Raw genomic sequence first — 26723 nt, forward strand, 5'->3', positions numbered from 1 at the left:
GATGGGGGCCCATCTCGGGTCCTCCAAGCTTAGCAGCAGAGGTCTGAGGAGAGCGAGGGGCCAGAGAGGGGGAGGGATCCGCTGTCCTCACAGGATTCTCCTGGGCCTTGGACACACCTTCCGTCTCACGTGTTTGGTTGTGGGTGTCCACCTCCTACACATCACGTCTTTTGTGTGACGTCTCTTTCTCTCCTGCGAGGCTGTGAAATTTCTCAGGGCAGGGTTCATGCCTAATTTGTCTTTGCATGGGCATCCTCTATTGTTGAAAAAATGAACGCCAACCCTTCTTCCCCGGCCTCTTCAGAGTGCTAGGCCCCCCAATGTCAGTACTGCATACCCCGAAATCTAAGTGTTGGGGTGCAAATCCATTTTCCTCCGGGAACTCTGAATTCTCGCATTCGTGGCCATCACAGTGATGGTAATGATGATGGTGACAGTGTAACAGTGACAGCTCACTCCTCATCAAGCACGGGCTTTACTTTTCGTACCCGCAGTAATGGCGAGAAGGAGAAACTGTTGTGCTCATATTACAGCTGAGGAAACTAAGGCTCAAAGAGAGCGGAACCCATCTTCCCAAGGCCACACGGCCCGAAGTGGCAGAGCTAGGGTTTCATCCCAGAGCCGTGTGACTCCGCCGGGCACCACACTACCTCCCTCTGGGTGCCCAGGATGGTACCCAGTACAATCAGAGTTTGCCGGATGGGCTCGTCCAGGCCCCTGCTGTTTTCCAGAAGCTGGAGCCTCCTGCCTGCTGTTTGACCCGCCTCATCCAGCCCCACACAGAAACAAAGGGTAAGGCCAGGACGACCCAGAAACTGCTGGAATGTCATGCTGTGGCTTTGGCCTCCCACCCTGGGAGTCGGCTGATCTGTGGGGCGGGTTCAATCCCGCCCCCCCCCCCCCCCCCCCGCCCTGTCTCAGTGCCTGGCTGCTCTCGGTTCATAGAAAGCAGGCGTGTTCAGTTGCTTCTGCCCAGCAAACAGCATATCCTGAAGACGAGGAGGCTGAGGCCATATGCCACTGGGGACATGGAGGTGCCCACCCGTAAGAGGCGCCTGCTCGCACGCAACTGCAGGGAGAGGCATTCCCCGTGCCCTCCATCCTCTCCTCAGCGCCTGCCACCCCCACCACCAGCCCTCTGGCACTGCTCTGAGTCCGGACCCTTCAAGGGGTCCCGGCTGGATCTTTTTCATCTTATCCTCAGTCCTTGGTCCCACCTGTATGGGTGAAGTTACAGCCCCCAAACCCGGAATACCGGGTCCCAGGCCAGGCCTCCCAGGGCGCGTAGGAAAATCAACAGGGCCAAAGTCTGGAGCCAACATTCCACAGCCTGGCACCTTGGCCGGCCAACTTGGGTGGAAAAAACAGGCTCAGGCCCCGGTTGGGAATAGCACACGGCGGTCCCCTGGCCAACTCAGCAGCTGGCATTGGAGGGCCGGGGAGGGACCATCTGGAGTAGAGCGAGAGCCAAACGCACACGTACCTTCCAGCTACACGTTGGATCTGAGCTGGTAGATGTATTAGCTATGTTCGACTGTAATTATTAGCCTAAGATTCAGGCAATGACGGGGTGGTAGCGGCTTCCTGAAACCACCGGGATTAACTATTAGCTATTGAGATGACTAGTGCTCAGCTACCCCGAGGAATGACCCATTTGTCACTGTTTCGATGCTCCTATTAGAAGTAGTAGCTACTGCCATGCCTGACCACTTCCCATTATGGTTGCTGTTCACTGCTTGTACTGGAGCAGCAAAGTGGTTTGGTTTTTGTTTTGTGTTTTTAATTTCTCCACTTCGATCACCTAATCACAGGTCCCTGGAAGACCAAGAACAAGCCTCCAGCCTTCACTGGCTCTGGCGCCTCTGATTAACTCGAAGCCCAGCAACGGACGGAGCTGGCAGTGGCCGAGGGCTAAGGGGAGTAAGGGGAGCCGGGAGAAGCAGGTGTCGTGACAACAGTGAAACAGGCGTGTGCACTGCAGCCCCCTGGAGCGACTTGTCAGCCACTCATCTCCTGATGGCTTTGGAAGTTCCTGAGATTCGATTGCAGGCTTGACAGGAGAGGGTGGTGCAGTTCCAGGGTTTGCCAAGACAGTCACGACGTCAGAGACCGGCCTTAAAGAGGCAGCTGGGGTCGCTGGGGGACAGCCGGCCTCAGTATGGGGCATGGGTCACTGGGGCTGTGTGGACGGCACGGGTGTTTATCCAATGGGAGCTAAACTCCTGCTTCTCTGGCTTCTTGAATGATCCACCCCCTGAGCTGGTCCGCACCTGGCACCAAGCACCATTCTCCGGCGGCCTCTGAGGTCTTCCTTAACTAAGGATGCACCTCCCTGTTTTCCACTCACACAGGCCACCTCTAGCTTCACTTGAAGCACACAAGCGCCATCTCAGGTGACAAATGTGCCAAATGGAGGAACTCGGGAAGGAGGGAGAAAGTGAGACGTGGACTCCCGCTCCACAGGAAGAGGAAGGGGGCGTACCTGAAGGCCTGGCCTCTATGACGTAGCGGGTGACGGGCCCTTTGCCAGGGTCTCCGCTGGACCAGTGGATGGCGATGGCAGAGCTGTACCGCACGATGATGGGCACTCCAGGTGGTCCCGGGGCACCTGCAAACAGCACACGATGGGCAAGAGATGTACAGGGCCAGATGGGTACCCAGCAGGAGGGGCTGGGTGACAAAACCAAACGGGCCAGGGTCTCTGGAAACCCTGCACGTGCCGAGGCCCAAGGAGCGTGTCTCAGACTGGGCCTGTCGGATCCAACGGTGTTCTCCTCTGGGTCACCCATCCCCCCCGAATTCTAAATTCAGGGGCAGGAAAGGGTATATGGGGTGAAGCCAAAAAGGTCTCTGGAGCAGATTGAGGAGACCCAGGTTCCTATTTCTAACCCAGAACCATTGGATGGATGACTGATCAATTCACACAGCTCTCCGTTGCCTCGGTTTCTCTCTCTAAGGGCCTTTTGGAATGTAAGGCTTGAAGGGATGTGTCATGGGAGGCAGTGGGTGTGATAATGGCAGATAGCCCATGACAGAAGGAAGTTGGTTTTGGAGGGGGAGGCTGGAGGGTCCCCCAACCTCTCTCCTGGCCTGTGATGGCAATGTCCTCCCTACCTCCTGCCTGAAATCCTCCAACACCAGCTGTGTTTGCTATAAGACAAGGGGAGAAGACACTGGAATTGCAGGAGGTCCTCGGCCTCTGCTGTAAGAGGAGGGAGAAGAGACCTGCGCTCCCCCACCGGCTGTCCCGGGGTGGCAGGTGCCTCAGAGTAGCAGGCAGCCCTGCTCTGAGGCACTGGCCCCAGGAGGCAGAGCAGCATGAGTTTACTTCTGTAATAAGAAGAGTGAGCCAGTTGTATCTGCTGGGTCCCGAGCCCCTACTGTCTGGGGGTGCCCTGCAGCACAGGCCCATGTCTATCCGTGGTCCTCCCAGTGCCGTCCACGCCATGACCCTGTGTGCTGTCCCTCACATGCCTGCTCCCCGTCAGACGTGAGGCCGGTATGCCCACAGCCAGGCGTGTAGCAGGTGCTTGTGGAACAAGGGAACGAGACAGTGAATGGTGGGTGACTGGCTGTCCGAGAGAGTACAGGGTGGCCCCTGTGGATGCCTGCTGGGAGAGGAGCTGAGAGTCCAGCACCGGATTCAAGATTCTCTGGGCCCAGGAGAGGTGGCAGGCCAGACAGGAGGCCAGGGACTCACTAACGAAGCTTGGCAGTCCACTGCCCGCCCTGCATCCAGTCCCAACCTGGGACCTAGGACCTAGGAGGGCCTCCTTTCCTTCCTTCCTTCCTTCCCTCCTTCCCTAACGTGCGTCCTGCCTACAACATGGGGCAAAGGCAGCTGATGGACTGGGGCTGTGGAACATAACCCAAGGAAGTGTGAAGGGTGAGATGGGGGCTCCAGAACCCACGTTCTCGTTTTGCACAGGATGGCACTCAGGGCTGAGAGAAGGAGCTGTCGTCTCGTCCCAGACCAGAAGCTTCCTGCACCCAGCCATTGCCTGGCCTGGGGGAAACAGGTCACCAGGCTGCACATCCTCCCGCTTTGGACCCCTCCTCACCCGTACCCTCAGGGTACACCTCATTTCTTCCTCAGGGGCCCCCACCTCCTCCGCACTTCCTGCCCCCCTCTTGCCCCCAGCCTGGGACCCTTCAGGCCTCAGGTTGGAACACTCTGTCCTCCAGATGGCCGTCTCCTGTCCCCATGCCACTGCTGGCCCTGACAGCTCTCTTCCTGTTTGTTTTCCAGGGAAGCAGGCTCAGGTGAGAGGTACGCAGGGAGGGGCTGGGGGCAGGTACAGGGCAGAGCAGGGCAGCTCCCGGGCAAGCTTCCTCCTGCAGTCCTGTGGGTTTTGTTCCAATGAAGCCCAGGAGCCAGACAGCTTCTCTGCTGAACAAGATGAGGGAATAGAAAGTACCCAGGAAGAGACAGTGGAGTGGCCAGCCTGAACCAGCAGGAAGGGAAAACCTGTCTGAAAGGTGAGAGGCAGCCTCTTCAGGTCCAGTTCACCTCGCAGAGGCCGGGCTAAGCCAGGCCCTGGTCCGCGCCTGGCCAGTGGGGCAGGAAGGAGCAGGAGGAGCATAAGGAGGAGGAGGGATTTTAGAAAAAGTGTGGGATGGCTGCAGTTCCTTTTCAGGGAGGGAGGGAACAGAGTGTTCTGGGAGGTGGCTTTGGTGTCAGGATGGGATATCCTCCTATATAAGTGACAGGGACCTTGGAAAGCTAAACTCAAAGCTAAAGCTGAAAAATTCCTCCAGCCCAAGGACGACCTCAGAGGTGTCACAAAACCCAAACTCTGGTCGCTAGGCTCCCCTGCCCTCCTCCTCCCCGCCCCTCCCGCCTCAGGCCCTGAGCACCACTGCCTTGTTCCTCTCTTCCCCTCTTCTCTAACCTTGCCAGCCTCTGTCGCCTCTGTCCGGAAAAGATGTAGCCTGGCAGGTGACCCTGCCTCTGGCTGGGCCAGACTCATCTTCTCACCTCAATGCCCTCCAGAGCAGCGGCTCTCTTAGGCGGCCACCCTCAGCTCTCGTTCAAATGCACATTCCCAGTGTGGAGGCTCAGAGATTCTGATCTCCTGAGGCCCGGGAATCTGCATTTACCGCAAGAATTCCAGAGGTTCTGACCTAAATGGCCTCCTGAGAAACCTCTGATGGTGCAGGTGACCCTCTATAGCCCGGCTGCCTTTCCTCCCCCAACTAGCCTCCCCCCAGGCACTCCCCGCACGCGCGAGCTCCTGGGTGTCTGCTCTGTGTCGTCAGACCCCCAACCCACGAGCTCCACCACGGACCTCGTCTTGCTCATCCCTGTGTCTCCAGGCTCTAGCGTGGCTCTGGACGCCCCTTCCAACTCGGGGGGCTGAATGCTGTGTGTGGAGGGTGGCAGCTTGCGTGTCCGCCCGAAGCTCCCCTACCTTCGCCTGGGCCGGTGGTGATGTTGGCCTCGATCTCAGGCCCGTACGTGAAGGTCTTGGCTCTGATACGGAATCTATAGGTCATGCCCTCTGCCAGGTCCTTCACCTTCAGCCACAGAGGGCTATTCCCCTTCACGTCCACCGTCACGATTTTACTGACTCCTGGGGGCAAAGCAGAGCATGTGGGGACCCGGGGGCCAGTGAGGCCTGTGGGGCAGGGGCAGCAGACACTGCCAGGGCTGTCCCCGTGGCATCAGGGGGGACCTGCATCCTCGGCCACATGGCAGTGTCTCCAAGACTGTTTCTCAGGCCACTGTCCTACAGCCTGTTCTTAGAACAAAGGATTCCAGGGCTAAGTAAGTTTGAGAAAAGCTACCTACTGACTGCATGTCTGCGGAATTACCACAGGGGCCATTAGCACCTAGAGGAAAAACACAACTCACCATCCTGTTTAACTGGACCATTGTACCCCAAATATATTTTATCCCTGTTTTTTTCCCCCATGTCACAGCCCGCCGAACTTGAATCCCAAGGATCACCTTTCAGGAAGAGTTTCTGTAAAGGCAACACAGCCCAGGGGACACACCTGCAGCCAGCTGAGGACAACCTCAGCTCCTGCTGCCAGGACCACCTCGGCTCTGCCTGGACTCCCTCATCCTTCTTGTGCCAGCGAGGGCCAGAAGCTCACACCGAGCCCTCCGCCAACCGTACCCCAAATCATGACAACTAGAGGGGAGGCCTGGGATGGTTTTTAGGAGGTGGGAGTCTGTGCTCTGTGGTTCACAAACCAAAATCCTCCTGCCCACCAGCCTCCCCAAGGGCCGGGACTGGCTTTCAGCTCCCATGTCTACCAAGTACACCAGTCGCCACTGGAAGACGGGCTCTACAGACCCCAGTGCTGGCCCTGGGGGTCTTTGGACATGTCCCTTACCCTGGCTTCAATTTGTTCTCCTACTGAGTGAGGGTATCAGTAGCATCTTAGGCAGGACGTTATGAGGTGGAATAAAACAGCAGAGCACCTGGCCTGCGGTAGGTGCCCCATCTATTTATCGAATGAATGAAGTGCTAAATGACAGAGCACTGGGTGCTCAAGAGGTGTTTCCTGCAGCAGTGAAGTGACCTGTGGGGTGATGTGCGGATATGCCTTCGGATCCAGGATAGCAGCTGGGGGTATCTGCTCCCTGGCATTTCTGGGCAAGCCAGCCCCTCATCCTCTTGGGCCTTGGTTTTCTCTACAAAGGGGGAAGGGGTCGCTGGATTCTGGGGATCTGATGCTGCCGGACTGAACCCAAGGCTGAGGCATGAACCAGGGGCGCAGACGCTGTGCTAGCCAGGCTGAGCATCGTCTAGCCACACACAGGGCTCGAGGGTCCTATTCATTGGCTGGGCCCTCATGGGCAGATGGAAATATGTAAGGTGTGGGGTCAGCCATGTGGTCCAGACACTGCTGGATGGAGGAACCGAAGGCAAAGCGTTCACCTCTCAAGGTGTGGGAGTCCCCTGGGCTGGCCAGGCGGAGGCCGCTGTGCTGAGTGCCTGGGCCGTGGGCCTCGGCTTCCTCCCCGTGACCTCTGTCCTCTCCTTCCTGTTCTCGGGACAGTTGGCCCCTTTCCCGGGCCCTGCACCTGACCACATCTCCTGGGGCTGGCTCCTCCTCGGCGTCCTAGCATACAGGGCCACTCTGCAGGGCAGGGAGCTGCTGGCACGCAGGTGGTGGCAGAGGAAACTGAGGGCCATTGTTTCCTCGGCTGACCCAGAACTGCTGGCCTCTGCCGCCTTCTCAGGGCTCCGCCCCTTGTTCCGGCCAGGCTCCATGGTCGGGGAGGTATGAGCCCAGAGGCGGTCACCTCCGACTGCCAGGACGCCACCTGGTAGGCCAGCCATATCCCCACGGCCTTGCTGGGCTCTGGAATTGGACGCAGGCAACTGGGAGCCCAGTCTCCTTCCCACCTCTCTAAGTAAATAGCCGTGATTTCTGGGCTCACCCCACATCAGCCATGGGGGAGCAGCCCCCTGGGGGAGAACAGGACGGGGGTCGGGTCTCAGCCAGGGCCTAGAGGGAGAGCTGGGGGCCTCTGAGGACAGCTCAAATGAACGGGGCTCAGGGTCACAGGGAGACAACCTGCAGAGCAGGGTTCATATCTGAGGTTCACAGAGGGAACAGGGGTGCAACGACTCCCAAATTGTGCATCTTTCTGGGGAGAGGCTGTAGGCTTTTATCAGATTCTCAAAGGAGTTTCTGACACCACAAAAGGCAAAGAAGGCTGAACTCAGAGTAAGGCTGAGACCCTAAATTTGGGGGAGCATGCATAGGCTGGGACCATTGGGGCGCCCCGTCTTCATGAGCCCGACAGAGACCTGTCCCCTTTGGAACGATCTATCTCTCACAGGTCTTCCCCTCACTGCCATTCACTGACAGGGAAGAATATACTTTAAAATCCTCTCCTGGGAGTTACTGTGTTTCCCCGAAAATAAGACCTAGCCGGACAATCAGCTCTAATGCGTCTTTTGGAGCAAGAATTAATATAAGAGTCTTATTTTATTATAATATAAGACCAGGTCTTATTTTAATTTTTGCTCCAAAAGATGCATTAGAGCTGATTGTCTGGCTAGGTCTTGTTTTCGGGGAAACACGGTAGGACACCGAGGCGCCATTCCAGTGTTGCCCCCAATGTGCTCTTGTTTCACTTTTGAATTCCCTCTTCTCTCGTCCAGGCCTCAGTTTCCCGTTTATAGGCTGGGGAGATGCTTGCCCCATGGACTGTGCAGTGATGGTGGAGGGGGCCCCAGCTAAGAAGGAACCCATGCAAGGCAGGGTTAGGGAGCCACATTGGGGCCCCCACTTACCGTCCACGGGGGTGCAGGGCTCGTACACCAGCCGGTAGCCCTCCAGGACACCGTTGGGGAACCGTGGGGCCTCCCAGGACACATTCACCGAGGTTGTGGTCAGCTCACTGAACTTGACCGAGCTGGGAGCGCTGGGGGCTGCAAGGGGAGAGAGCACACGGCTTTTGTTTCTGCTTCCTCTGGACGTTCAAAGCCCTGTTCGGCTTTAAGGAGCCAGCCAGAGCAGTGGGGTTTGGGCCAGAGAATAACAAGAGAACAGACCTACGTGCAGGAGGGCTCACCAAAGGTCACTAGACCTCCTCCCCTTCCCCAATGTGCCTTTAGCATTCACTTTCCAGTATCAGAGTCCAAGAATTGGGAGGATAGGGGACTTGCTTTTTTCTAAAGTTGGAGAACTCAGGTTCCTCCTGCTAAGCGGCCTGCGCCCGGGTTAAGAGGCCAGGACACGCCTATGTTGCACCCCAGGGTCTCTGCAGGGCCAGGCCATGTCTTGGCTTTGTGGGGTTTGTCTTTTGGCTTCCCTGGTGGAGAAGGAAGGGGGTGTCGGGGCCTCAGAGCATCAGGTGGGCATTGAACAAGGTGCCAGAACTGCAGGAGATACAGCTTTTCCCTCATCTCCAGGGGCCCAGAGGCCACACTGCCAGGAGCAGCCAGAGCCAGGGGCCGTCAAACCCTCTGGAAGAGATGCTTTCTTGGCTTGAGAACCCTGAAGCGAACCAAAAACATGGGGGTTGGCGGGTTCTTTGGGGGAGGACAGAGAAGATGGAGAGCATCAACTGGGCAGCAGCCCAAGGTGGCTCCAGCAGGACGACCAGGCTATTGTCGTCCAGGGCCTCCCCCACTGAGCCGGAGCTAATCCCGACCCTGCTTCCGACGGGCCCGTCAGTGAGCTGTCTTTGAAGGAGGAAGACCAGCGCAGGGGGCCTTTCCTGCCTCCCCTTGCAGAGAGGGACGTGGGACAGAACACATTGTCCTGCTGCCACAGTGACGGAAGCTTCCAGGCCCCCAGGGGCTCCCATCCGGCTGATGACACTGACAGAGAGTGGCCAGGACAGACAGGCAGGCAGACAGACAGACAGACCCTTGGGAGCCGGTACAGGGAAAGCGTTTTCCTGGAGCCGGAGCTTGTCCCTGAATAGGACAATACTTAGGAGCTGACTCCATGGGCCTTGCTGTCTCTTTAAGAGGAACAGCCATTTACAGAATAGGAAACAGCAGGTTGGAAAAGGAGCTTAACGGAGGTCAGCACAAGAGGCTTGTATGGAAATCCACGAGGAGAGAACTCCGTGACAGGCAAAGGAAGGGGACTGGTGCAATGAAGACAGCTCAGGGCAAGCTCAGACTTCTGAGCTCGAGCCTCTGCTTCCCCACTGACCAGCAGGGGGACCCTGGGAAACATCATTTCCCAGGCCACCCTTACTCACCATGAAATGGGGCAATGCCTGCCCTGCCCGTTCCCAGGGCTTCCGGAAATATCAAGTGTAATCATGCCTGAGAAGTGACTCTGGGCAGTCTATAGAGGGCTGGCTCTGCCTGTGTGGGCAGTAGGACTCTGACCACCACTCTCTCCTCTCCTCTGCCCTGCCCTACCCTCCAGCCTCTCTCCTCCATCAGTCCGTCCCTCTGCACAGCAGCCAGAGCGATCTGCTAAAAACATAAACCCAATTCTGTCGCTCAGCTGTTCAAACCCACCAGTAGCTTCCATCACACTTAGAATGAATCCCGTCTTCCTTCCAAGGCCTCCTCTATGACCTGACTCTTGACTATCTCGCGAGCCAGCCACCTGGCTTTCCCTCTGCCCCTCTAATGCCCTCCAGCCTCCAGAGCGCTGCACCTGCTGTTCCCTCTGCCCGGAACACCCCTCCTCCAGAACTTCCCACGGCTGGCCTCCTCTCCTCACTCAGTGTCAGCTCAGCTGTCAGCCCTTCAGCGAGGCCTCTGCAGGCAACCCCACCCAACGCCATCCGGCCGCCCCTGCCTCTGTCCTTAGATCTCACACACACAGACACCGGAGCTTCCTCCGTCTCTTTATCAGCTGTCCGTCTCCCTGGGTGGGGGGCACCTGGTCAGTCTCCTTCACTGTGATGATCCCAGCATCGAGCATAGTGCGGGCCCACAGGCGACGTTCAATACATGCTTGTGGACTTTACAAAGCGAGGGCAATATGAGAAGTCAGGTGGGAACAGGCAGGGAACAGAAGTGGGCTGCCATCGGCAGGAGGGCTATGGGTGAAAGATGGGGGGAGGATGGGCGAGACCTGGGGGCTCTCTCCAAGGTTGTAGGAGGACAGTGTCTTCTGAGTGTCACATGCTGGCCCCTCTTTGTGGGCTGTGCTCTCCCACTCTGGAGAGTCCCATGGGGACTGGGCATCCAGCCCAGACAGGATAAGATCCAGCAGGTGGGATGAGATGCCTCCACTCCCCCAAGAGCCGTCCTCCACTTCCCAGGCTGACTCCCCCCTCCCGCCAGCCTTCTCCCCACCTGCTTGCTGGGTCTGGCCCCGGGTGGGGGTGCTCCGAGGCCCGTCCCCCGCAGCGTTGAAGGCTGCCACGCTGACCATGTAGGTGGTGTAGCCAGTCAGGTTCTTGAGCTTCACGCTGTTCTCAGCCAGGAAAAGCGTCTTCACCCGTTCCGTGAGGTTCCGCTGCTGGTCTTCCCAGAAATAAATCTGCCGGGGCACAGACGATGTGGCAGTGAGGGACACACCCCGCTTTCCTCCTGCTCCAGCGTCTCAGACACGCCTTCATCTGTACCATCCACGCACGGGGACAGTAGGTGTGGGTCACCAGGAAATAGTATCAAAGCATTGAAGAGCTGTTTTTGAAACCCTTCCAGAACCTTCCTTTTCTAGTACGCCAGTCTCTGTTAGACTGCAAACCCCACAAGAGCACAGACCCGCTGTATGTTTTCTGCAGTGCCTGCAGGACTGAGCATGGCACCCGTATATGGATCCTCAGAATGTAGCTATTGGAGGGATAAACCTGTTTTGTTCTGCAGGAACCTGAGAGGGGAGGTAAGTGCAGGGTAGAGTCCCGCAACCCCCGCCCCGGGAAGAGTGGGGTGCAAGGACCAGCGCGTCGCATCACCTAGGCGCTGGTGACGGATGCAGGGCGTCAGGCCTGCTGCATCAGTGGCTCCAGGTTGACGGGCCCCGCCCCCATCCCCGTGATTCATCCGCACGCTCGCAGTCCGGTACAGAGGCAGGCCGGCGTGCGGCTGAACCCCAGCGCACCATTTCCTAAGGCTGCGACATGGCCAGTGACGTCCCCGAGCTGCAGTCCTGTCGTTTGTATCATGAGGTTAAAGACTCCCACTTCCCTGGACCAAGGTGAGGAGCGAAGGTGACAAAGAGGAAAGAACGAAGGTGCTGCATGGCTACGGGAGGTTTCAGCACAGGGGCATAGCAGGTGCTCCACGGGGCTTCCAATTACTTCATGTTCAGCGAGATTAACACCCCAAATCAGCGATTCCCCAAATCAGATTCGGCACTAGTTTTAGAATTCTGACCTGGGGCCGGCCAGAGAGCTGTCAACCCCACGCCACGTGGAGGATTAGGGAGCATTTGGCGCCACCTGCTGGCCGAAGGGGGTTCTGCATGCTGCTGGCTTCTCGATTTCTCAGTTTGCCTGGAGGCGGCTAATAAAAGTGAGAAAGAGCTAATACGTGTCCCTGCCTGGCATGTTTGAATGGTGGTTAGGACATCTTGTGATCATGCAATCCTTGCTTTTCTGTAACCCTTTGCTCCTCCGCCCCTTTTTAAACAGAGTCACCTCATAGGGGTAGATGAGTGAGAGTTAGGGAGTCATTCGTTAAATCATTCGTTCATTCACTCCTTCACCCATTCATAGCAATGGGGATATAAACAGCAGACAAAGATCTTGCTGAATTTGGGGTACCGGGGGAAGGTCAAGGTGACTGCTAAAATCTGGGTGTTATCGGCACACAGACACTACTTGGTGAGAGTGCACGAAGAGAATTAATGTAGATAAAGGATCGCGGACTAGTTCCTGGGGCCTCCTGTTCAGGGACTGGGACAACAAAGGGGAGTGACGAACAGCCAGTAAAGGAAGCCAAACGAAGAAAGCATTTCTGGGAGGAGGGAGAGGTCTGCCGTGTCAAAAGCCAGTGCTAAGCCAGGTGGGAGGAGGCCTGCATTTGACCACAGACGGTCACGCTGGAATTGTCACGGCCTGGACAGGAAGAGCTTCGGTGGGGGTGGTGGGCATGAGAAGCTCCCTGGAGCAGGTTCAAGAGACATCAGAAGTGGGGGGATTGAGACCGTCACTCTTAGCTGAGGACCCTTCACTGAGAAACCTCAGCGATCAGACGAGGCCTCCACAACCTCCCTTCGCCACCGGTGCCACCACCTGCCCACGTGTCTGGACCCTCCACCTCCTTCCTGCCACCACGACTTAACCACCAGCTCCCTTCGAAGGCCACCCCAATGTGTGCACCAAAGCCCAGCCCCTCTAACCTCCTCCGGGACACGACCCCACCACAGCTTCCTCTCTTCCCTGAATCATCAAAATTATCCTCTTTCCACGATCATTTCTATCAGCACAGACACAAGTTATTTCTTCCATCTTAAAACCCCCTCTGTTGACTGTCTTTTTCTAGCTCCTACCCCATTTTGTTACTTCCCTTTAAAGCAAAACCCCTCAGAAGGGATATCAGAGCTCGCTGCCTCCCCTCATTCTCCCTCAAACCTCTCTAAGCAGGCATCCCTGTCCCTAACTCTTATCAGAGTCACCCATGAACTCGTGAACTGGTTAACGCAATAACCCAAAACTCAGCAAACTCCTTAATGAATATTTTAGGCTTTGGAGGCCACACATCTCTGTTGCAACTATTCAGCTCTGCCCTTATAACTCAAAAGTAGCCAAAGGTTATTCGTAAACAAATGAGTGTGGGCCCTGTTTCAATAAAACTTTATTTATAAAAAACAAGTGGAGGGCCAGATTTGACCCAGGGCCTGTAGTCTGACAATCCCTGAATAACTGCTTCCTAGATTTCATCTTGCTCGAGCTCTCAATAGTCGTTGGCTCATCTGATTCCTCCCTTCTTCGGGATGCATGTTCTTTATGTAGGTTCTGAGAATTCACTCACTTTTTTTGGTCCCAAAGCTCAGGTTTTAGACTTGTGTTTTCTCTCTATACATGTTTAACCTCCAGAATTTCAGGACCATTTATGTGCTGAAGACTCCACAATTCACATCTCCAGCTTAGACCTTCTCTCTTGAACTGCAGACACCCATTCCATGTCTCCCCTTGGACAACCAACAGACGTCTGAAACCAACTCCAGCTCTCTCCCTCCAGCCCCCTCCTTCCACCATCTTTTGTTTTCTTCCTGTTCTGTAACTGGAAGCTCCATCATCCAGTTGCTCAGAAATCCTTGTCGCTTCTCCTCTCACACACCGCCATTCAATTCATCAGCAAATTCTACCAGCGCTACCCTTGACCTAGAGGGCAAACACTTCTCACCTTGCTACCACCTGGCCTAAGCCACCACCAGGTCTCATCAGATTATTCAGTGGCCTCTTCATGGATTTGTGCTTCCCCGGTTTCAGACTACTCTCCACAAAGCAGCCAGTACAGCCCTTGAAAGACTCAAGTCCGCCTTATCCCATCTCTGCCCCAAACCTCCCGTGGCTGTCACCTCAGTCAGTGTGAGCGCAACGCGGCCCCAGCCGCTGTTCAGACCCACTCCCATCACGCTGCCCCCCGACTCACTCTGGGATGCACAGGACTCTTTGCTGGGTTTTGTCCATGCCAAGCACTCACTGACCCCAGGACCTTTGCTCTTCTTTCCCCTTTCTGGAATGTTCTTTACCCAGGTCCATGTGATTCATGCCCTGTTCTCTCTCATTTTTGCTCAAGTGTCAGCTTCTCATTACGTCTTTCCCAAATGATCTTATTTAAACTTTCAAACCTCCCCCTGGATCTGTGTCTATCCCTGTAACCTGCTTAATTTATCACCATCTGGAGCTGCCATTTGTTTTGAACGTCGCTGGTCTCCTTCCCCTACAATTGACACTCATCTTTTCTCTTTGCTTTATTCTCAGCACTGAGAACACCGCTGGGCACAAAATAACTGCTCAATAAACACGCATCACTGAAAGACTATAGCTGCACGGACGTGCCGGCCCGTGCACACACCACTCCTTAGTTTGACCCAAATGCAGTTCATCTCATCTGTGCTCACTGGCTGGTGACACAAATATGTCATTAATGTTAATCGATGTGGATGTTACTCCACATCTGGGAGGTGGTGATTGCACTTCCCCAGTTAACGTCCATGGCTGCCATCTGTGGGGGGATATATGGAGTCTGTGCACCCACACATTTCCCGAGTCTGCATATTAACTGGAAATTTCCACGCCTCGACCGTCTGGTGGCTGCCACACTGCTGCAGGCTCCGCCCGGCTCCTTCTTCTTCCCATGAAGGCATATGCTTGGGGCACAATATTTAGTTTTCCCAGCTGGCACTCCTGGGCAAGGACTCCAGGGGTGTCATCCATCCTTAGAGCTTCTTTGGCAAGACGCCTTTCCTCTCTCTCGCCTCCTTCACCCCAGATGGAAAGAGACACCTATTCTGGATTCTGTCTGAGGCTGGGGCCGCCGGCGTTAACCAGCCGTGTGACTCGGGCGAGCCGCTTACCTGTGTGGAGACTCAGTTTCTGCCTGTGCGTGAAGGCTGACCATGCCAGGTGGTCATGCGTCCCTGCCAGCCCTCACACGCCCCACCCACCACTGCCACGGGCCATTCGCTGGAGTAACAACCGACCAGCAGGGGTGAGGGTGGTGATAGACACTGGTTTGGGACCTTGGCCCCAAACGCGGCCAGGGGCTGTGTGTCCCTACGGTTCCAGCCAAGGGGGCACAGTCATGTTATCACTCTTACCACCTCCTCTGGTGGCTGTGTGCTCAGTGCTTCCTCCCCGCCCCGCGTGGGGTGACAGCCGGCGCACCTGAAGTCTGACTCTCTGTCTCTTGTTATTTTTGGGACCTCGCCAGGCTACCTAAACTGGGTCTTGGTGGCCTCATCTATACAATGGGCACCACCATTTATAATCTGCCAGCTTTACAGGACTTTCAAGAAAATTAAGGCGTTCTAAAGGGCTTTGTGACTGCTGGAGACCAACTGAATCCTGTCATAGCACATGACATCATCCCAAACTCAGAAATGATTCTTAAATAGAGATTTCTAAATCTTAGACAGTGGTCCTTTGCTAACTGGCTATCCAGTCCACATCAGTGTTGTAATTCGGGTTGCCCAAATCACCACTTTGCATCTAATTTGGGTCTAATGCTGGCATCGGAGCTGGTGGGCTGGGGAGGGGTTGTGTCTGGAGGTGATAGCAGCTGAGGCTGGGCCTGAGTTTCTTGCAGCTGAGCTCAGCCTGCTCTCAGGACTCGGCAGAGAAGGGGTACAGTTTTGTTCTAGCCACGTAATACTTCTGTGGACAGCGTGCAGACAGCCGAGGGCGCCGGTGCAGAACTGAGGGCTTCTCCCACCACCTCCTGTGGCTCACTCATAACCCCTAGCCTGGCCCTCTGCCCCTCTGAACCCTCTTCTCTGCCGGAGCGCCCCGTACCTTGTAGCCTTGGATGTCTCCATTCTGGCTCTCCAGTGGGGGTGGCTCCCACGTCACGTCCAGCTGTGTGGCCGTGGCACTGTGGACGGCCACGTTGAGGGGCGCTGCCGTGGGCACTGGAGAGTGTGAGGGGTGGTGAGTGTGTGGTGTCAGTGGACTCCAGGGAGGGGGAGGTGGGCTGGGGCAGCTTGGGGCCCTGGGACCCCGTATCTCCCCTGGCTGGGCTTCATGGGGGCAGGAGAGACATGCTGGGCTCACCTGCCTCCCCGACAAAGACCTCCTGTGGGGGACTCAAGGGCCCCTCGCCCACCGCATTGTACACGCTCATTCGGATTTCGTATCTCCGGTGCTTGTTCAGGTCTGTGGGTGACAGTGGGGGAGGGGAGAAACACACAGAGGTCACTGTCCCTGCAGAGGACGGAGCCAGCGTGGCGAATGAAGGCTGTGGGGAGGCTGGCGTGAGACACCCCGTGATTCTGGTCCCCGTAGGAAGAGTCAAGGAAAGAAGAGGGAAGAGCAGGGGTGGCCGGGGGTGGGGGTGGGAGCTCCACCTGCTTCCTGGGGCTCGGGACACAGATGGCACCGGCTGGCTTCTTGGCTAAGGGTGACCATACTCTACCCTTTGGAGGCTGAAAGGAGCCCTGTGAACATTTGTGCTGACACTGGTATGAACGGGGACTGCCCTGGGCACACCCGGTCATAGGGCACGCCTGCCCTGCCCGTGTGCTGGGCATAGCGGGTCACACGTCACTCCTTCCCCACATGGCAGATGCTTGAAAGTTTCCAGCTCCTCACACACGGGCTCTGCCCTACGGGAACGGGCTTACTGGCTGTGAATTCTGGGCTAAGAAATCCTGGGCTTCTGCCAAGTTTGGGGCGCTTGGGTAGAAATGCCTGGACAGAAGCTGCACGAGGGGAGCAGGTGCAGGAAATGGGCTCCAACTCCCTGGGTGGGGGGCTCTGTCCCTGCTGGAAGAGTGGCTGAAAGCTCCCACCCCCTGTCCGAGCTCCCCTTCCCAGGGGGAAGTTCCACCCTCCACCGGAGCAGGAGTGGGGAGTCCGCCTAACTGGACTGGCCACACAGCCTGTGCGGGCCACTGGTTGAGGAAGCAAGGAGAGGGACGGTTTGGGGAGACCCACAGCTGGGACTTTAGAAGCAGAGCAAGGGCTGGGGCCAGGCCTCTGGCAGGAATGTTTCCTGGTCCCTGAGGGAAGATGGGGACGGGCCTGGGTCTGGAAGACAGAGCTGTGCCGAAAATGCCTTTGACCGGCCCGACCGGGTGGCAGTGACGTGGACGCCTGCCCACGGAACCGGCCACTCCTACCATGGAGCCCCTTGTCAGCGTCCCCCAACCCAGAGCACAAGACACAGCCTGTTCCTTTTCTATTCTGCTCCCGATCGACGACGGTGGCCTGGAGGAGACTTTCCCTGGTGACTCCTACAGTTTTGTGTGACTCGGTCAAGTCACATGTGCTAAGAGGGGTCCCATTCTTCAAGCAGACGGGCGTGGGCACACCCTGCGGCCTGTGGTCAGGTGTCCTGCGATGCCCCGCTCCCCGTCCCTGTGGAGGGCGTGGGCCCCGGATGGAGCCACCGTGCAGGGAGACTTACTGTCCAGCTCGTACTGCGTGAGGCTGGGCCGGGTCAGGTTCCGCATGGAGAACAAGGCTACCAGGGGGGGAGGCGGAGGGGCCAGAGGGAGACAGCAGACAGAGGAGGTTAGTACACGTCCCCTCCAGGAACACCCCGGTGGGGGGTGGGGCGGGAGAGAACAACACAGGCTGCGTGAGGAGCCAGGGCGGGAGGCAGGACGAGGAGGCAGCTCCCAGGACAGTGCTGCCCCGCTCCAGTGCACACTGGTCTGAGGTCACAGGGAACCGGGAGCCCCTTGGACCCCCTTGGAGCGCGGCGTCCCTGGGGACAGCTCTGGCGGATCCTCTCGGTCCCAACTCGCTCCCCTGCCTAAGGCAAAACGCCTATAGCATCACCATGAAATAGTGGTGTCGTTAATGTCCCCCTGTGAACCAGAAACTATTTTACTACCAGGAAATATGACTGTATTATTATACGCAGGCAATTTAAGATCACAACTGCAAGCACATGTCTGCAAAATAAATAAAGAAAGTAATGCGAGCGGTTGGAGTCGCTACTTCCGAGTTTTCCTATTACTGTGCCTTGGCTACGCGGTCCATCATTTTGTTGTCTGCTAATTCTCGCTAGAAGACAAGGCACAAAAGGTTTAGGGGACTCACGGGAGAAGAAAACAAAATGGAGATGGTTTTACACGGCTCCTCCCCTCCTGCTAGTCGCTGCTTTGGTGAGTGGGTACCACCTACCTGGGTACCGAAGTCCTCTGGACTCCTCCCTCTCCCACCTGCCCCTTTGCCCCAACATGAGTCATTCATGGAGGCTGCAGCACATCGTCTCCTCCACGGGCCCTCAGTTCCACCCTAACGTGACATCGTGGCTCCAACCTCACGCTTTTACCTATATTACTAGATTAGCCTCTAACTGGCCTCCCTGTCTCTGAACCCCATTGCCAGCCATCAGGCCACCAAAGTCACCCTCTTAACCCTAAAGGGCCACAGGTCATTCCCTTGTTTGTGACTCTCCCTGGAATTTCCATCTGCCCTAGAGGGAGGCTGGGTTCTGAGAATTCCAGAGCAGAACAGTGACCTCCCCAGAAAGCAGAAGGGGCCTGACTGCTGTCCTTGGGACATGACCAGGCTTGGTTTTTGGTCCTCCTTCCCACCCCAGGCCCTTTGCACATGCTGGGCTCTCCCCTTCCCGTTGGGCTGGTTGACATGGAGTCTCCATCAGTGTCAGCACCATGCCCCACCCCCCCGGGAAGCCTTTTCAGGCTGTCCTGGAATTCGTCTTCCATAGGGGTCATGCCAACAGTCAGCCATCTATCTCAGGCTTTAGTTCTCGAGCGCCTGGCTCCTCCCCCAGGCTGCGAGCTGAGAGGGCAGGTACCCAGTTTGTCTTGTTCACTGTGTCTGGGGCAAGTATAATAGAATGGGCTCAGTAAATAACTACTCGCTCAGTGACAGGAGGGGACAGGGGTGAGAGGCACACACAGGGGTGCACAGCAGGGTTTCAGGATAGAGGGATCCCAGGAAGCTGAGACTCCAGGCAGGGAGGTGAGTGCACCCAGCCCACCCTCCCCCGACTCCGGCCGAGTGTCACTCACAGGTCAGCTCTGCCCACTTGGCCCCTGGGTTGTTGATGCCTCGTAGCGTGAAACCTCTTAGGCCATCGTAGAGCAGCTCCCGGTACCGAATCCGAAAGCCCAGGAGGATGCCGTGGATCTTGTCCTCGGCTGGTGACTGCAGGGGGGAGTGGGGGAGGGAGAGGGGCTGGGATCACCATGCTTACCCCTCCACTCGGCTCCTCTCTCCCTTCCCGTCCTGCTTCCTGTGGCCACAGAGCAGACTGAGTCTCCGCCAGGGAAAGGAATCGAAAGGACATTGAGCATTTTCTGATCTACAAAGCATTCCAATGAGGTTATTTCATCCCCGCAGCACGCCCTGGGAGGCAGGGAAGGCCAGGACTCATCGTGCCGTCCCATTTAACAGAGCGGAAAAGCGAGGCTCAGTGAGGGGACGTGCCCAAGGTCACAAAGCATGCTTGGGGCCCCCACCTGACCCTGGCTCCCCTCATAGAGCTGGTCCTGGCCTACCACTCCCCGACACGACCAGCAGCCCCCCTCAGCCTGCTGAGTCCTCTGCCTCCAACCTGGCCACCATTTCCTGGAGCTTCCTGTGAGCCCGGGTCCTCTCCCTGCTCTCACGCTGGAACGAGGGCAGGTGTGCCTGCATGCGCTGCTGCCCACTCTGCCTTTATTATCGTTTTCTCCTTTGCTTTCCGCTCCCTTGCACAGCTGAGTTGGGGAACAGGCTTCTGGAGGAGGTGGAAGCTACTTTTAATGATACCTCTTTTAAAAATCCTGCTGGAACAATCTAACCTTTCATTTGTTCCTTAATTGCATCCCCGGCTGCTGTGGGCACCTGTCGGCCCCCTTTGCTGCAAAGGCCCTGGTCTGCTTCAGCCTCTCCTGGCTCCCCATTGTACTAGGTCATTGTCATTTGAGGGATGCCCTCCTCCATGAGGCCTTAGGCTGGGGGAGGGCTCAGGGGTCCCTCCTTGTTTTCCCTTCAGGGGGGCTGCAGATGGGCAAAGGTTGGTGCCTGCCCCTTTGAGCCTGAGAAGTGGAGACAGGAGTTTGCCGCTGTGGGGACTCCGTTGTGACTCATCAAGTCCAAACGCTGGACTTCAGAGAGGACAGGAGGGTCCCGCAGGCACGCATGGTGGACTGGTCTCTGAGACACACCCTGCTCTTTCCCGGGCCTGGCAGGATGGCAGTGCCCATCAAAGAGCAGGCAGTGGAGGAGGTGTGCAGGAAGGGGTCCTCTGTACCTGGATGGGACAGTAGCCCTGCCTGGACGCAGGTCAGGCATGCACACCTTTGTTTGGTCTTTATCAGGAACCTGTTCACTGACAGAGGGGCTGGGTTTCTGAAAGCCCCGAGCATGTTTCTGTCTGAACATTCAACAGACCTAAGGCTACTATACCTGCCCGTGCCCCTGGCTAGCTGGGTGACGTGGGGCAAGCTCGTCACCGCCCCGAGTCTGGCACCTCATCGGCAGAGACTGTAGGCTGATCTCATTATCCAGCATAGAATGGGGAGCGGGTACGTGCACATGCACATGCGTGTCTGTGAGTATACACATGTGGGTCTGTGCATGTGCACACGTGTCTATGCTTGTGCACACGTGTCCATGTGTGTGCACGTGCATATCTGTGCATGTGTGTGGGATGTTCCAGTCCTGGTGGGGGCTGTTGGTTTTCTGGTCCCACCACAGCGTGTCTGAGGCCTCATGGGACACAGGCCCTCCCTGCCTGCCGGGCCATACCTGCCATCTGATCAGCACAGACGTGGTGGTGTGAGGTGTCACCGAGATAATGGTGGGCGCTTCGTCGGGAGCTGGGGAGAGAGGCAGACAGGTGAGCTCTGGAGGCTGGCCCTTAGGCCCCCTGGGAGGCCACAGGGACCAGATTCTGCGGACACTGGACTGTGGGCAGCTCCAGCTGAAGTCACCCTCCACGCCCACCAGCCCAACCTCTGCAGAACAAAGGGTCGGGGTGGAGGGAGAGGGGGCCGAGGACCCTGACCCCAGCCCAAACCCATGCACCCAGAGCCCCCTCCTCTGCTCCCGGGGCTCTTACGCTAAGGCTTCCCCACTGCTATTCACTAGTTTTCTGGGGCCAGCCACCAGCTTGGCGGACATCAGAGAAGAAACACGCTAAGATGCCAGGCTGGGTGTGGGTGCCAAGCCCATGGCAAAGGTCCCTCTGGCCCAAACCTCCCTGGGGCTCTGCCCAGGACGCCAGACGAAGGGCCTCCAGGCGTGTGCCCCTCCCATCGCTGGAGGCCCTTCCCCCCAGAAGAGATTGCCCTGTGCTCAGGAAAAACACGGTGGACCAAGAGAAAGACATTGAAGCGGAGGCACTGACCGGCCTGCAGCGTGGTCAGTGGTTCCGACTCCTCGCTGAACTCGCTGTCCCCAATGTCATTGGTCGCCTTCACGCGAAACTTGTAGGACGTGAAAGGCTTGAGCCTAGAGGGGGGTAGGGTTCAAAGAACGTCGGTATCCCCTAACGGCCTTGCCCGCCATCTCTGCCAGGGGAATGGGGTGAGCTGGGGCGGCCCACAGTCCACTGCACAGATGGGAACACCGAGGCTCAGCAAGAAAGTCTGCTACGATGGGAACAAACAGGGCCCAGGGCCCTTGGCGTGTGGCCACCTTTAGCTCCATGTTAAGCCATACGTCCCCGGGAGGAAATGTCTGCGTATTTCCTACCTTAGAAGAACATGCAGCTACGTAAGCATCAACAAATGCCCCTCTGACAGAACACCCCCTCCAGTACTGCCATCCCTTTCTCGAATTTAGCACATTTAGGAAGGGTCGAGGTTCTCAAGGGTTAACCACACTGCATCTCTATAAGCCGCATTTCCTCTCCAGGCAAATGGCTTCCTTTTTGATTTATTGGGGGTGGGAGGTGAGGAGGGAAGTATTGCTCAAAACTCTTGGTCACGTCAATTGGAATATAAAAAATATGACCCACTAGGAAGTAAATTGAAGCCAGAATTTCGAAGGGAAGCTCCAGTCTCCTATTAAAGATGCCGCCTAGCTGGGAGACATCGCTAATGAGGGATGGTGAAGGCTTCACGCAGGGGGCTTCTAGGCTCCAGAAACAGATAATTAAGAGGCAGCTGGAACAGGGCTCCAGAGAGAGTGGGGAGGGCGGGTCGGACAGAGCTGCAGGGACGGAGCGTGAGCGGGGAGCTCCTGGGGCACGCGGGCTGTGGAGACCTGGGGTGGGCAGGCTCCAGGAGCCCGTCCCCAGGACTGGTGCCACCAGGCTCGAGGGGCAGGGCGGAGATGCTGGCAGACTCACCTGTCCACCACGAAGGTGGAGGCGTTGTGGCTCACGGAGGCCGAGTGCAGCGCCCACCTGCCGCTGGGCAGCTCCCGGGTCTGGATGGTGTAGTAGCGCACGGGGGACAGCCCATCGCTCCCCGGCTCCCAGGACAGCAGCACGCTGCGTGCCTTCACGTCCTCCTGCTGTACCACTGGCTTGCTGGGGGGCTGCGGGCGGTCTGGGGGTGGCGGAGAGGGGAAGAGCAGGTCAGCCCGTGGTGTAGAGGGGTGCGCTTTCTCAAGGAGGGGAAGGAGGGGTTGTGGGCTCAGGCCCGATGCCCCTGCCCTGGCCCACTGCCATGCACACAGGTCCCACCTGCCAGCACCCGTGGCTCCTGGTCAACGGCTTGTCCTCAGGCTGCTAGAGGCCCTGGGAACTTACACCTCCCGAGGGCAGCCCGGCCAGAGACTGACAGTGAGGAGGTACCAGCACCCCAGCTCCTTGCCCCTGCCTGCCAAATGCTGCCATGGGCCCTACGCGGTACCCGTCCAGGGGGATTGAGCCCGTGGTTGTGGGACACAGCTTCAGACCCTGCCTGAGCTTGGCTTCCTCCTCACGGCTGCTGCCCCCCACACCCACCCCCCCGGTTCCACCACAGGTATTCAGCACTTTGGCACGTGGGGTGCAGGGCTCTTTGCTATGGGGGCAGGTCCTGGGCACTGCAGGATGCGTAGCAGAACCCTGGTCTCTACCCACTAGATGCCAGTAACACCTCCCTCCTAATTGTGACAACCAAACGTCTCCAGACATTGCCCAATGTCGCCTGGGGGGCATAGGAGCCCCCCGTTGAGAACCACTGCCTTTCTGGGTTTTCCTGGGAACACTGTCTAATTAATCATGTTCACGGGAATCTGGGTCTCAGGACTATTTCTGGGGAACCCAATCTTGGGTGAGACGCTGGCTCCGGGCAGCAGGGCTCCGGGCAGCAGCCCGTCCTCCACCCAACTGGACATGCTCTGGGAAGAGGGTCTCACCATCCTGCACTTTAGATAACGGGGAGCAGGGGCAGAGCAGGATCCTTGGCAGGGAACTCCCCGCTCAGCTCTGGGTCTATGAGAGCCCCCACTGACCGTGACACTCAGGGATGCGAGCCCACTTTCCACTCCAGACCAGCGCCATGTGGGTCCTAAGTAGCTGACCTGAGCCGTCCACTAGGAGAGGATGTGAGCACCTGGGTAGGGTGGGGGCCCCTCGGCTGCCCGTCAGGCCCCCCCAGCCCCAGTGGGTAGTCACCTCTCTTCTCCGTGGTCACCACCAAGGCCTCGGTGGCCTCTCCCCAGCCCTTGCGCGTCTGGGCCGTGATGCGGAACAGGTAGACAGACTCTGGCTTGAGGCCGGTGGCCGTATACTGGCGGGCGCTGGGTGGTAGTACTTCCACGGTGGCAGTATTGGCTGTGGTGGCATTGAGCCTGTGTGTGATCTGGTAAGCTGGGGGAAGGAAGGAAACGGGCCATGCTGAGAAGTAGCGCAAGCTGCGCCCAGAGCCCCGAGAAAGGGGCATTCCTTCCTCGGCCACAATGTCTGCGGTCCGACGACTTGAAGCTCTCTCGGTCACTCTTGCATCAGCTGCCCCTTGGGGGCTGTAACGGGGGGTGGGGCATGGACAGGCACGTTCTACGCAGTATCTGTGATGCCCTTCACAGACCCAGGTGAGGAAAGGGAAGCTTGGAGCGGCCAGACCCCCTGGTTGGAAGGGACTGAGCTGGAATTCCAGCCCAGATCTAAGTCCCCAGCACTTGACCTTCCCTGTCTCCAGTCTGTCTTCAGAGGAGCGTTCAGCCGGGGCAGGCGCTGCAGGACAGGCCTGAGAGCCTGGGCCAGGCACAGGGCGTCCAACACGTACGTCTCTGTACAGGGGAGCAGGCTCAGGCTGTGGAGGGAACTGGCTTGCTCAAGTTCACACAGCTGCTGACTCCCACCCGGGTCTTCTCCTGTGTGTGCGTGTGTGTGCGTGTGTGCGTGTGTGCGTGTGTGTGCGCGTGTGCGCCTGTGTGCCTGTGTGTGTGCGTGTGTGCTTGTGTGCGCGTGTGTGCGTGTGTGTGCGTGTGTGCCTGTGTGTGTGCGTGTGTGCTTGTGTGTGCGTGTGTGTGCGTGTGTGCCTGTGTGTGCGTGTGTGCGTGTGTGCATGTGTATGCGTGTGTGCCTGTGTGTGTGCGTGTGTGCGTGTGTGCGTGTGTGTGCCTGTGTGCGCGTGTGTGCGTGTGTGCGCGTGTGTGCCTGTGTGCGCGTGTGCGTGTGTGTGCGTGTGTGTGAGCGTGTGTGTGCGTGTGTGCGCGTGTGTGCCTGTGTGTGCGTGTGTGCCTGTGTGTGCGTGTGTGCGCGTGTGTACCTGTGTGCGCGTGTGCCTGTGTGTGCGTGTGTGTGCGTGTGTACGTGTGTGTGCGTGTGTGCGTGTGTGCCTGTGTGTGCGTGTGTGCCTGTGTGTGCGTGTGTGCCTGTGTGTGCGTGTGTGCGTGTGCGTGTGTGCGCGTGTGTGCCTGTGTGTGCGTGTGTGCGTGTGCTGTGTGTGCGTGCGTGTGTGTGTGCGCGTGTGTGCGTGTGTGCGTGTGTGCATGTGTGCGTGTGCTGTGTGTGCGTGTGTGTGCGTGTGTGCCTGTGTGCGCGTGTGTGCGCGTGTGTGTGTGCATGTGTGCGTGTGCTGTGTGTGCGTGTGTGCGTGTGTGCGTGTGTGCGCGCGCGTGTGTGTGCATGTGTGTGTGCGTGTGTGCGTCTGTGTGCGTGTGTGCGTGTGTGCGTGTGCGCGCGTGTGTGCGCGTGTGCGTGTGTGTGCGTGTGTGTGCGTGTGCTGTGTGTGCGTGTGTGCGTGTGCGTGTGTGCGTCTGTGTGCGTGTGTGTGCGTGTGCGTGTGTGTGCGTGTGTGCGCGTGTGCGCGCGTGTGCGTGTGTGCATGTGTGCGTGTGCTGTGTGTGCGTGTGTGCGTGTGCGTGTGTGCGTGTGTGCGTGTGTGTGCGTGTGTGCCTGTGTGTGCGTGTGCGTGTGTGTGCGTGTGTGCGTGTGTGCCTGTGTGTGCGTGTGTGTGCGTGTGCGTGTGCGTGTGTGCACGTGTTAGGGGAGGAACCTTGAATATGAAACACTGCGTCTGAGGGGCGCTATCCCTCCAGGTGCCTTAGCTCCTGTTTCCCACCTGTGAGCGTGGCTTTGCGGAGACAGCCCGTGCGCCCTCACCTGGTCACACTGAGGAACAGCAGCTGTTTACCAGAGGGTCACTCTGGCTCTGGGGGACCTGGGGCCCCTGGGGACACAAAACCAACCAACACTCCTTCAGGGAGTTGAGCAGGGACCCTGCCCTCCAGCTGATAATCTTACAGACTGAGATTTCTGGAAGAAACAAGACTCAGAACCATTCTTGAGGAGATGGGGACACTTCCTGGGCCTAGCTTCCCTTCTGCCAACACCGAATTAGCCTCCTTTCCACCTTCCAGCTCCTCCTTCTTCCTATGGCCAGGGCTTACCCAGAATGATGCCGTTGGGGGCAGCAGGGGGCTGCCAGATCAGCCTCACAGATGTGGTCCTCACCTCTGGGAACAGGATACCCATGGGTGGTCCGGGGACTGGAGGGGACAAAGGAGACATGAGTGACAGTGCAGCCCCAGCAGAGCAGCGTGGTGGGGTGACACTGAGCTCCACAAACTTCCGCGGAGGCTGCTTGGTACCCGGCACCACGTCCTACCATAGCGTCCTAACACGAAGAAGCTCCGTGAGGTTTCTACCTTCAACACAGGCCTTATTTGGCAGGACTAGAAGAGACGAAGGCGCCAGCATCCTTTAGCTCAGCGTCCGTGTACATGTGCACACATATGCACGCGACCGCAGATGTGGGTCTGTGCTTTAGAAGGTACCACACTGACGTCCTGCCCACCGCGGGATGAGGCGGCCGAAGGGCGAGAGGACATGCTCACCCTGAGCCCACACCACTCCCCTTTCTAGACCTCACTCTGGAATCCCGAGATCCTGGAACTCCCGCCCAGACAGCCCCAAGCTTCCAGGGTCTGCACGGGCCTGTTCCCCAGGTCCACACTGCTAGCCTTGCACCTCTGGACCGAGGGATGGCCCAGGGGTAGCTGTTTTTGGCATGCGGATGGAGACTGAATGACATGGGCTAGAGAAGTCGGGAAGAGAACAGGGCAGAGGGGGACGGGCGGTGCTAGGGGGTGGGGAGGGCGTACAACGCTTCCCGTGCTGCCTCATTCCAACACAGCATGCCAAGAAGTCTGAGATTTCTAGACTTGAACTTGGCTTTCCAGGTCATGTGAGGATATATTTATCAAGGCAGGAGGATAGAACATATTTAATTTAACAGCTCATTAGCTTGATTTATAACTTGAATATACAGACATATGGTATTTGGACTTCCTTTTGCATTGTTGTCTGGACCCCACAAAT

General features: G+C 57.6%; 1 protein-coding gene across 1 annotated transcript in view; it reads right to left on the reverse strand.

Annotated features, from left to right (window-relative positions):
• Nucleotides 1-26723, reverse strand: part of SDK2 (sidekick cell adhesion molecule 2) — a 251570-nt gene that overhangs the window by 19695 nt on the left and 205152 nt on the right. Inside the window, exons 28-40 of the mRNA XM_033091048.1 lie at nt 25793-25891; nt 23574-23768; nt 22317-22518; nt 21372-21475; nt 20771-20841; nt 19048-19183; nt 17466-17522; nt 16112-16213; nt 15854-15969; nt 10740-10926; nt 8259-8396; nt 5412-5573; nt 2483-2608 (exon numbers count right to left, since the gene is read on the reverse strand). Coding sequence (XP_032946939.1) covers nt 2483-2608; nt 5412-5573; nt 8259-8396; nt 10740-10926; nt 15854-15969; nt 16112-16213; nt 17466-17522; nt 19048-19183; nt 20771-20841; nt 21372-21475; nt 22317-22518; nt 23574-23768; nt 25793-25891 — 1695 coding nt within the window. The remainder of the gene's footprint in view (nt 1-2482; nt 2609-5411; nt 5574-8258; nt 8397-10739; nt 10927-15853; nt 15970-16111; nt 16214-17465; nt 17523-19047; nt 19184-20770; nt 20842-21371; nt 21476-22316; nt 22519-23573; nt 23769-25792; nt 25892-26723) is intronic.

This window comes from Rhinolophus ferrumequinum, chromosome 21 (genome assembly GCF_004115265.2).
Source record: "Rhinolophus ferrumequinum isolate MPI-CBG mRhiFer1 chromosome 21, mRhiFer1_v1.p, whole genome shotgun sequence".
NCBI lineage: Eukaryota > Metazoa > Chordata > Mammalia > Chiroptera > Rhinolophidae > Rhinolophus > Rhinolophus ferrumequinum.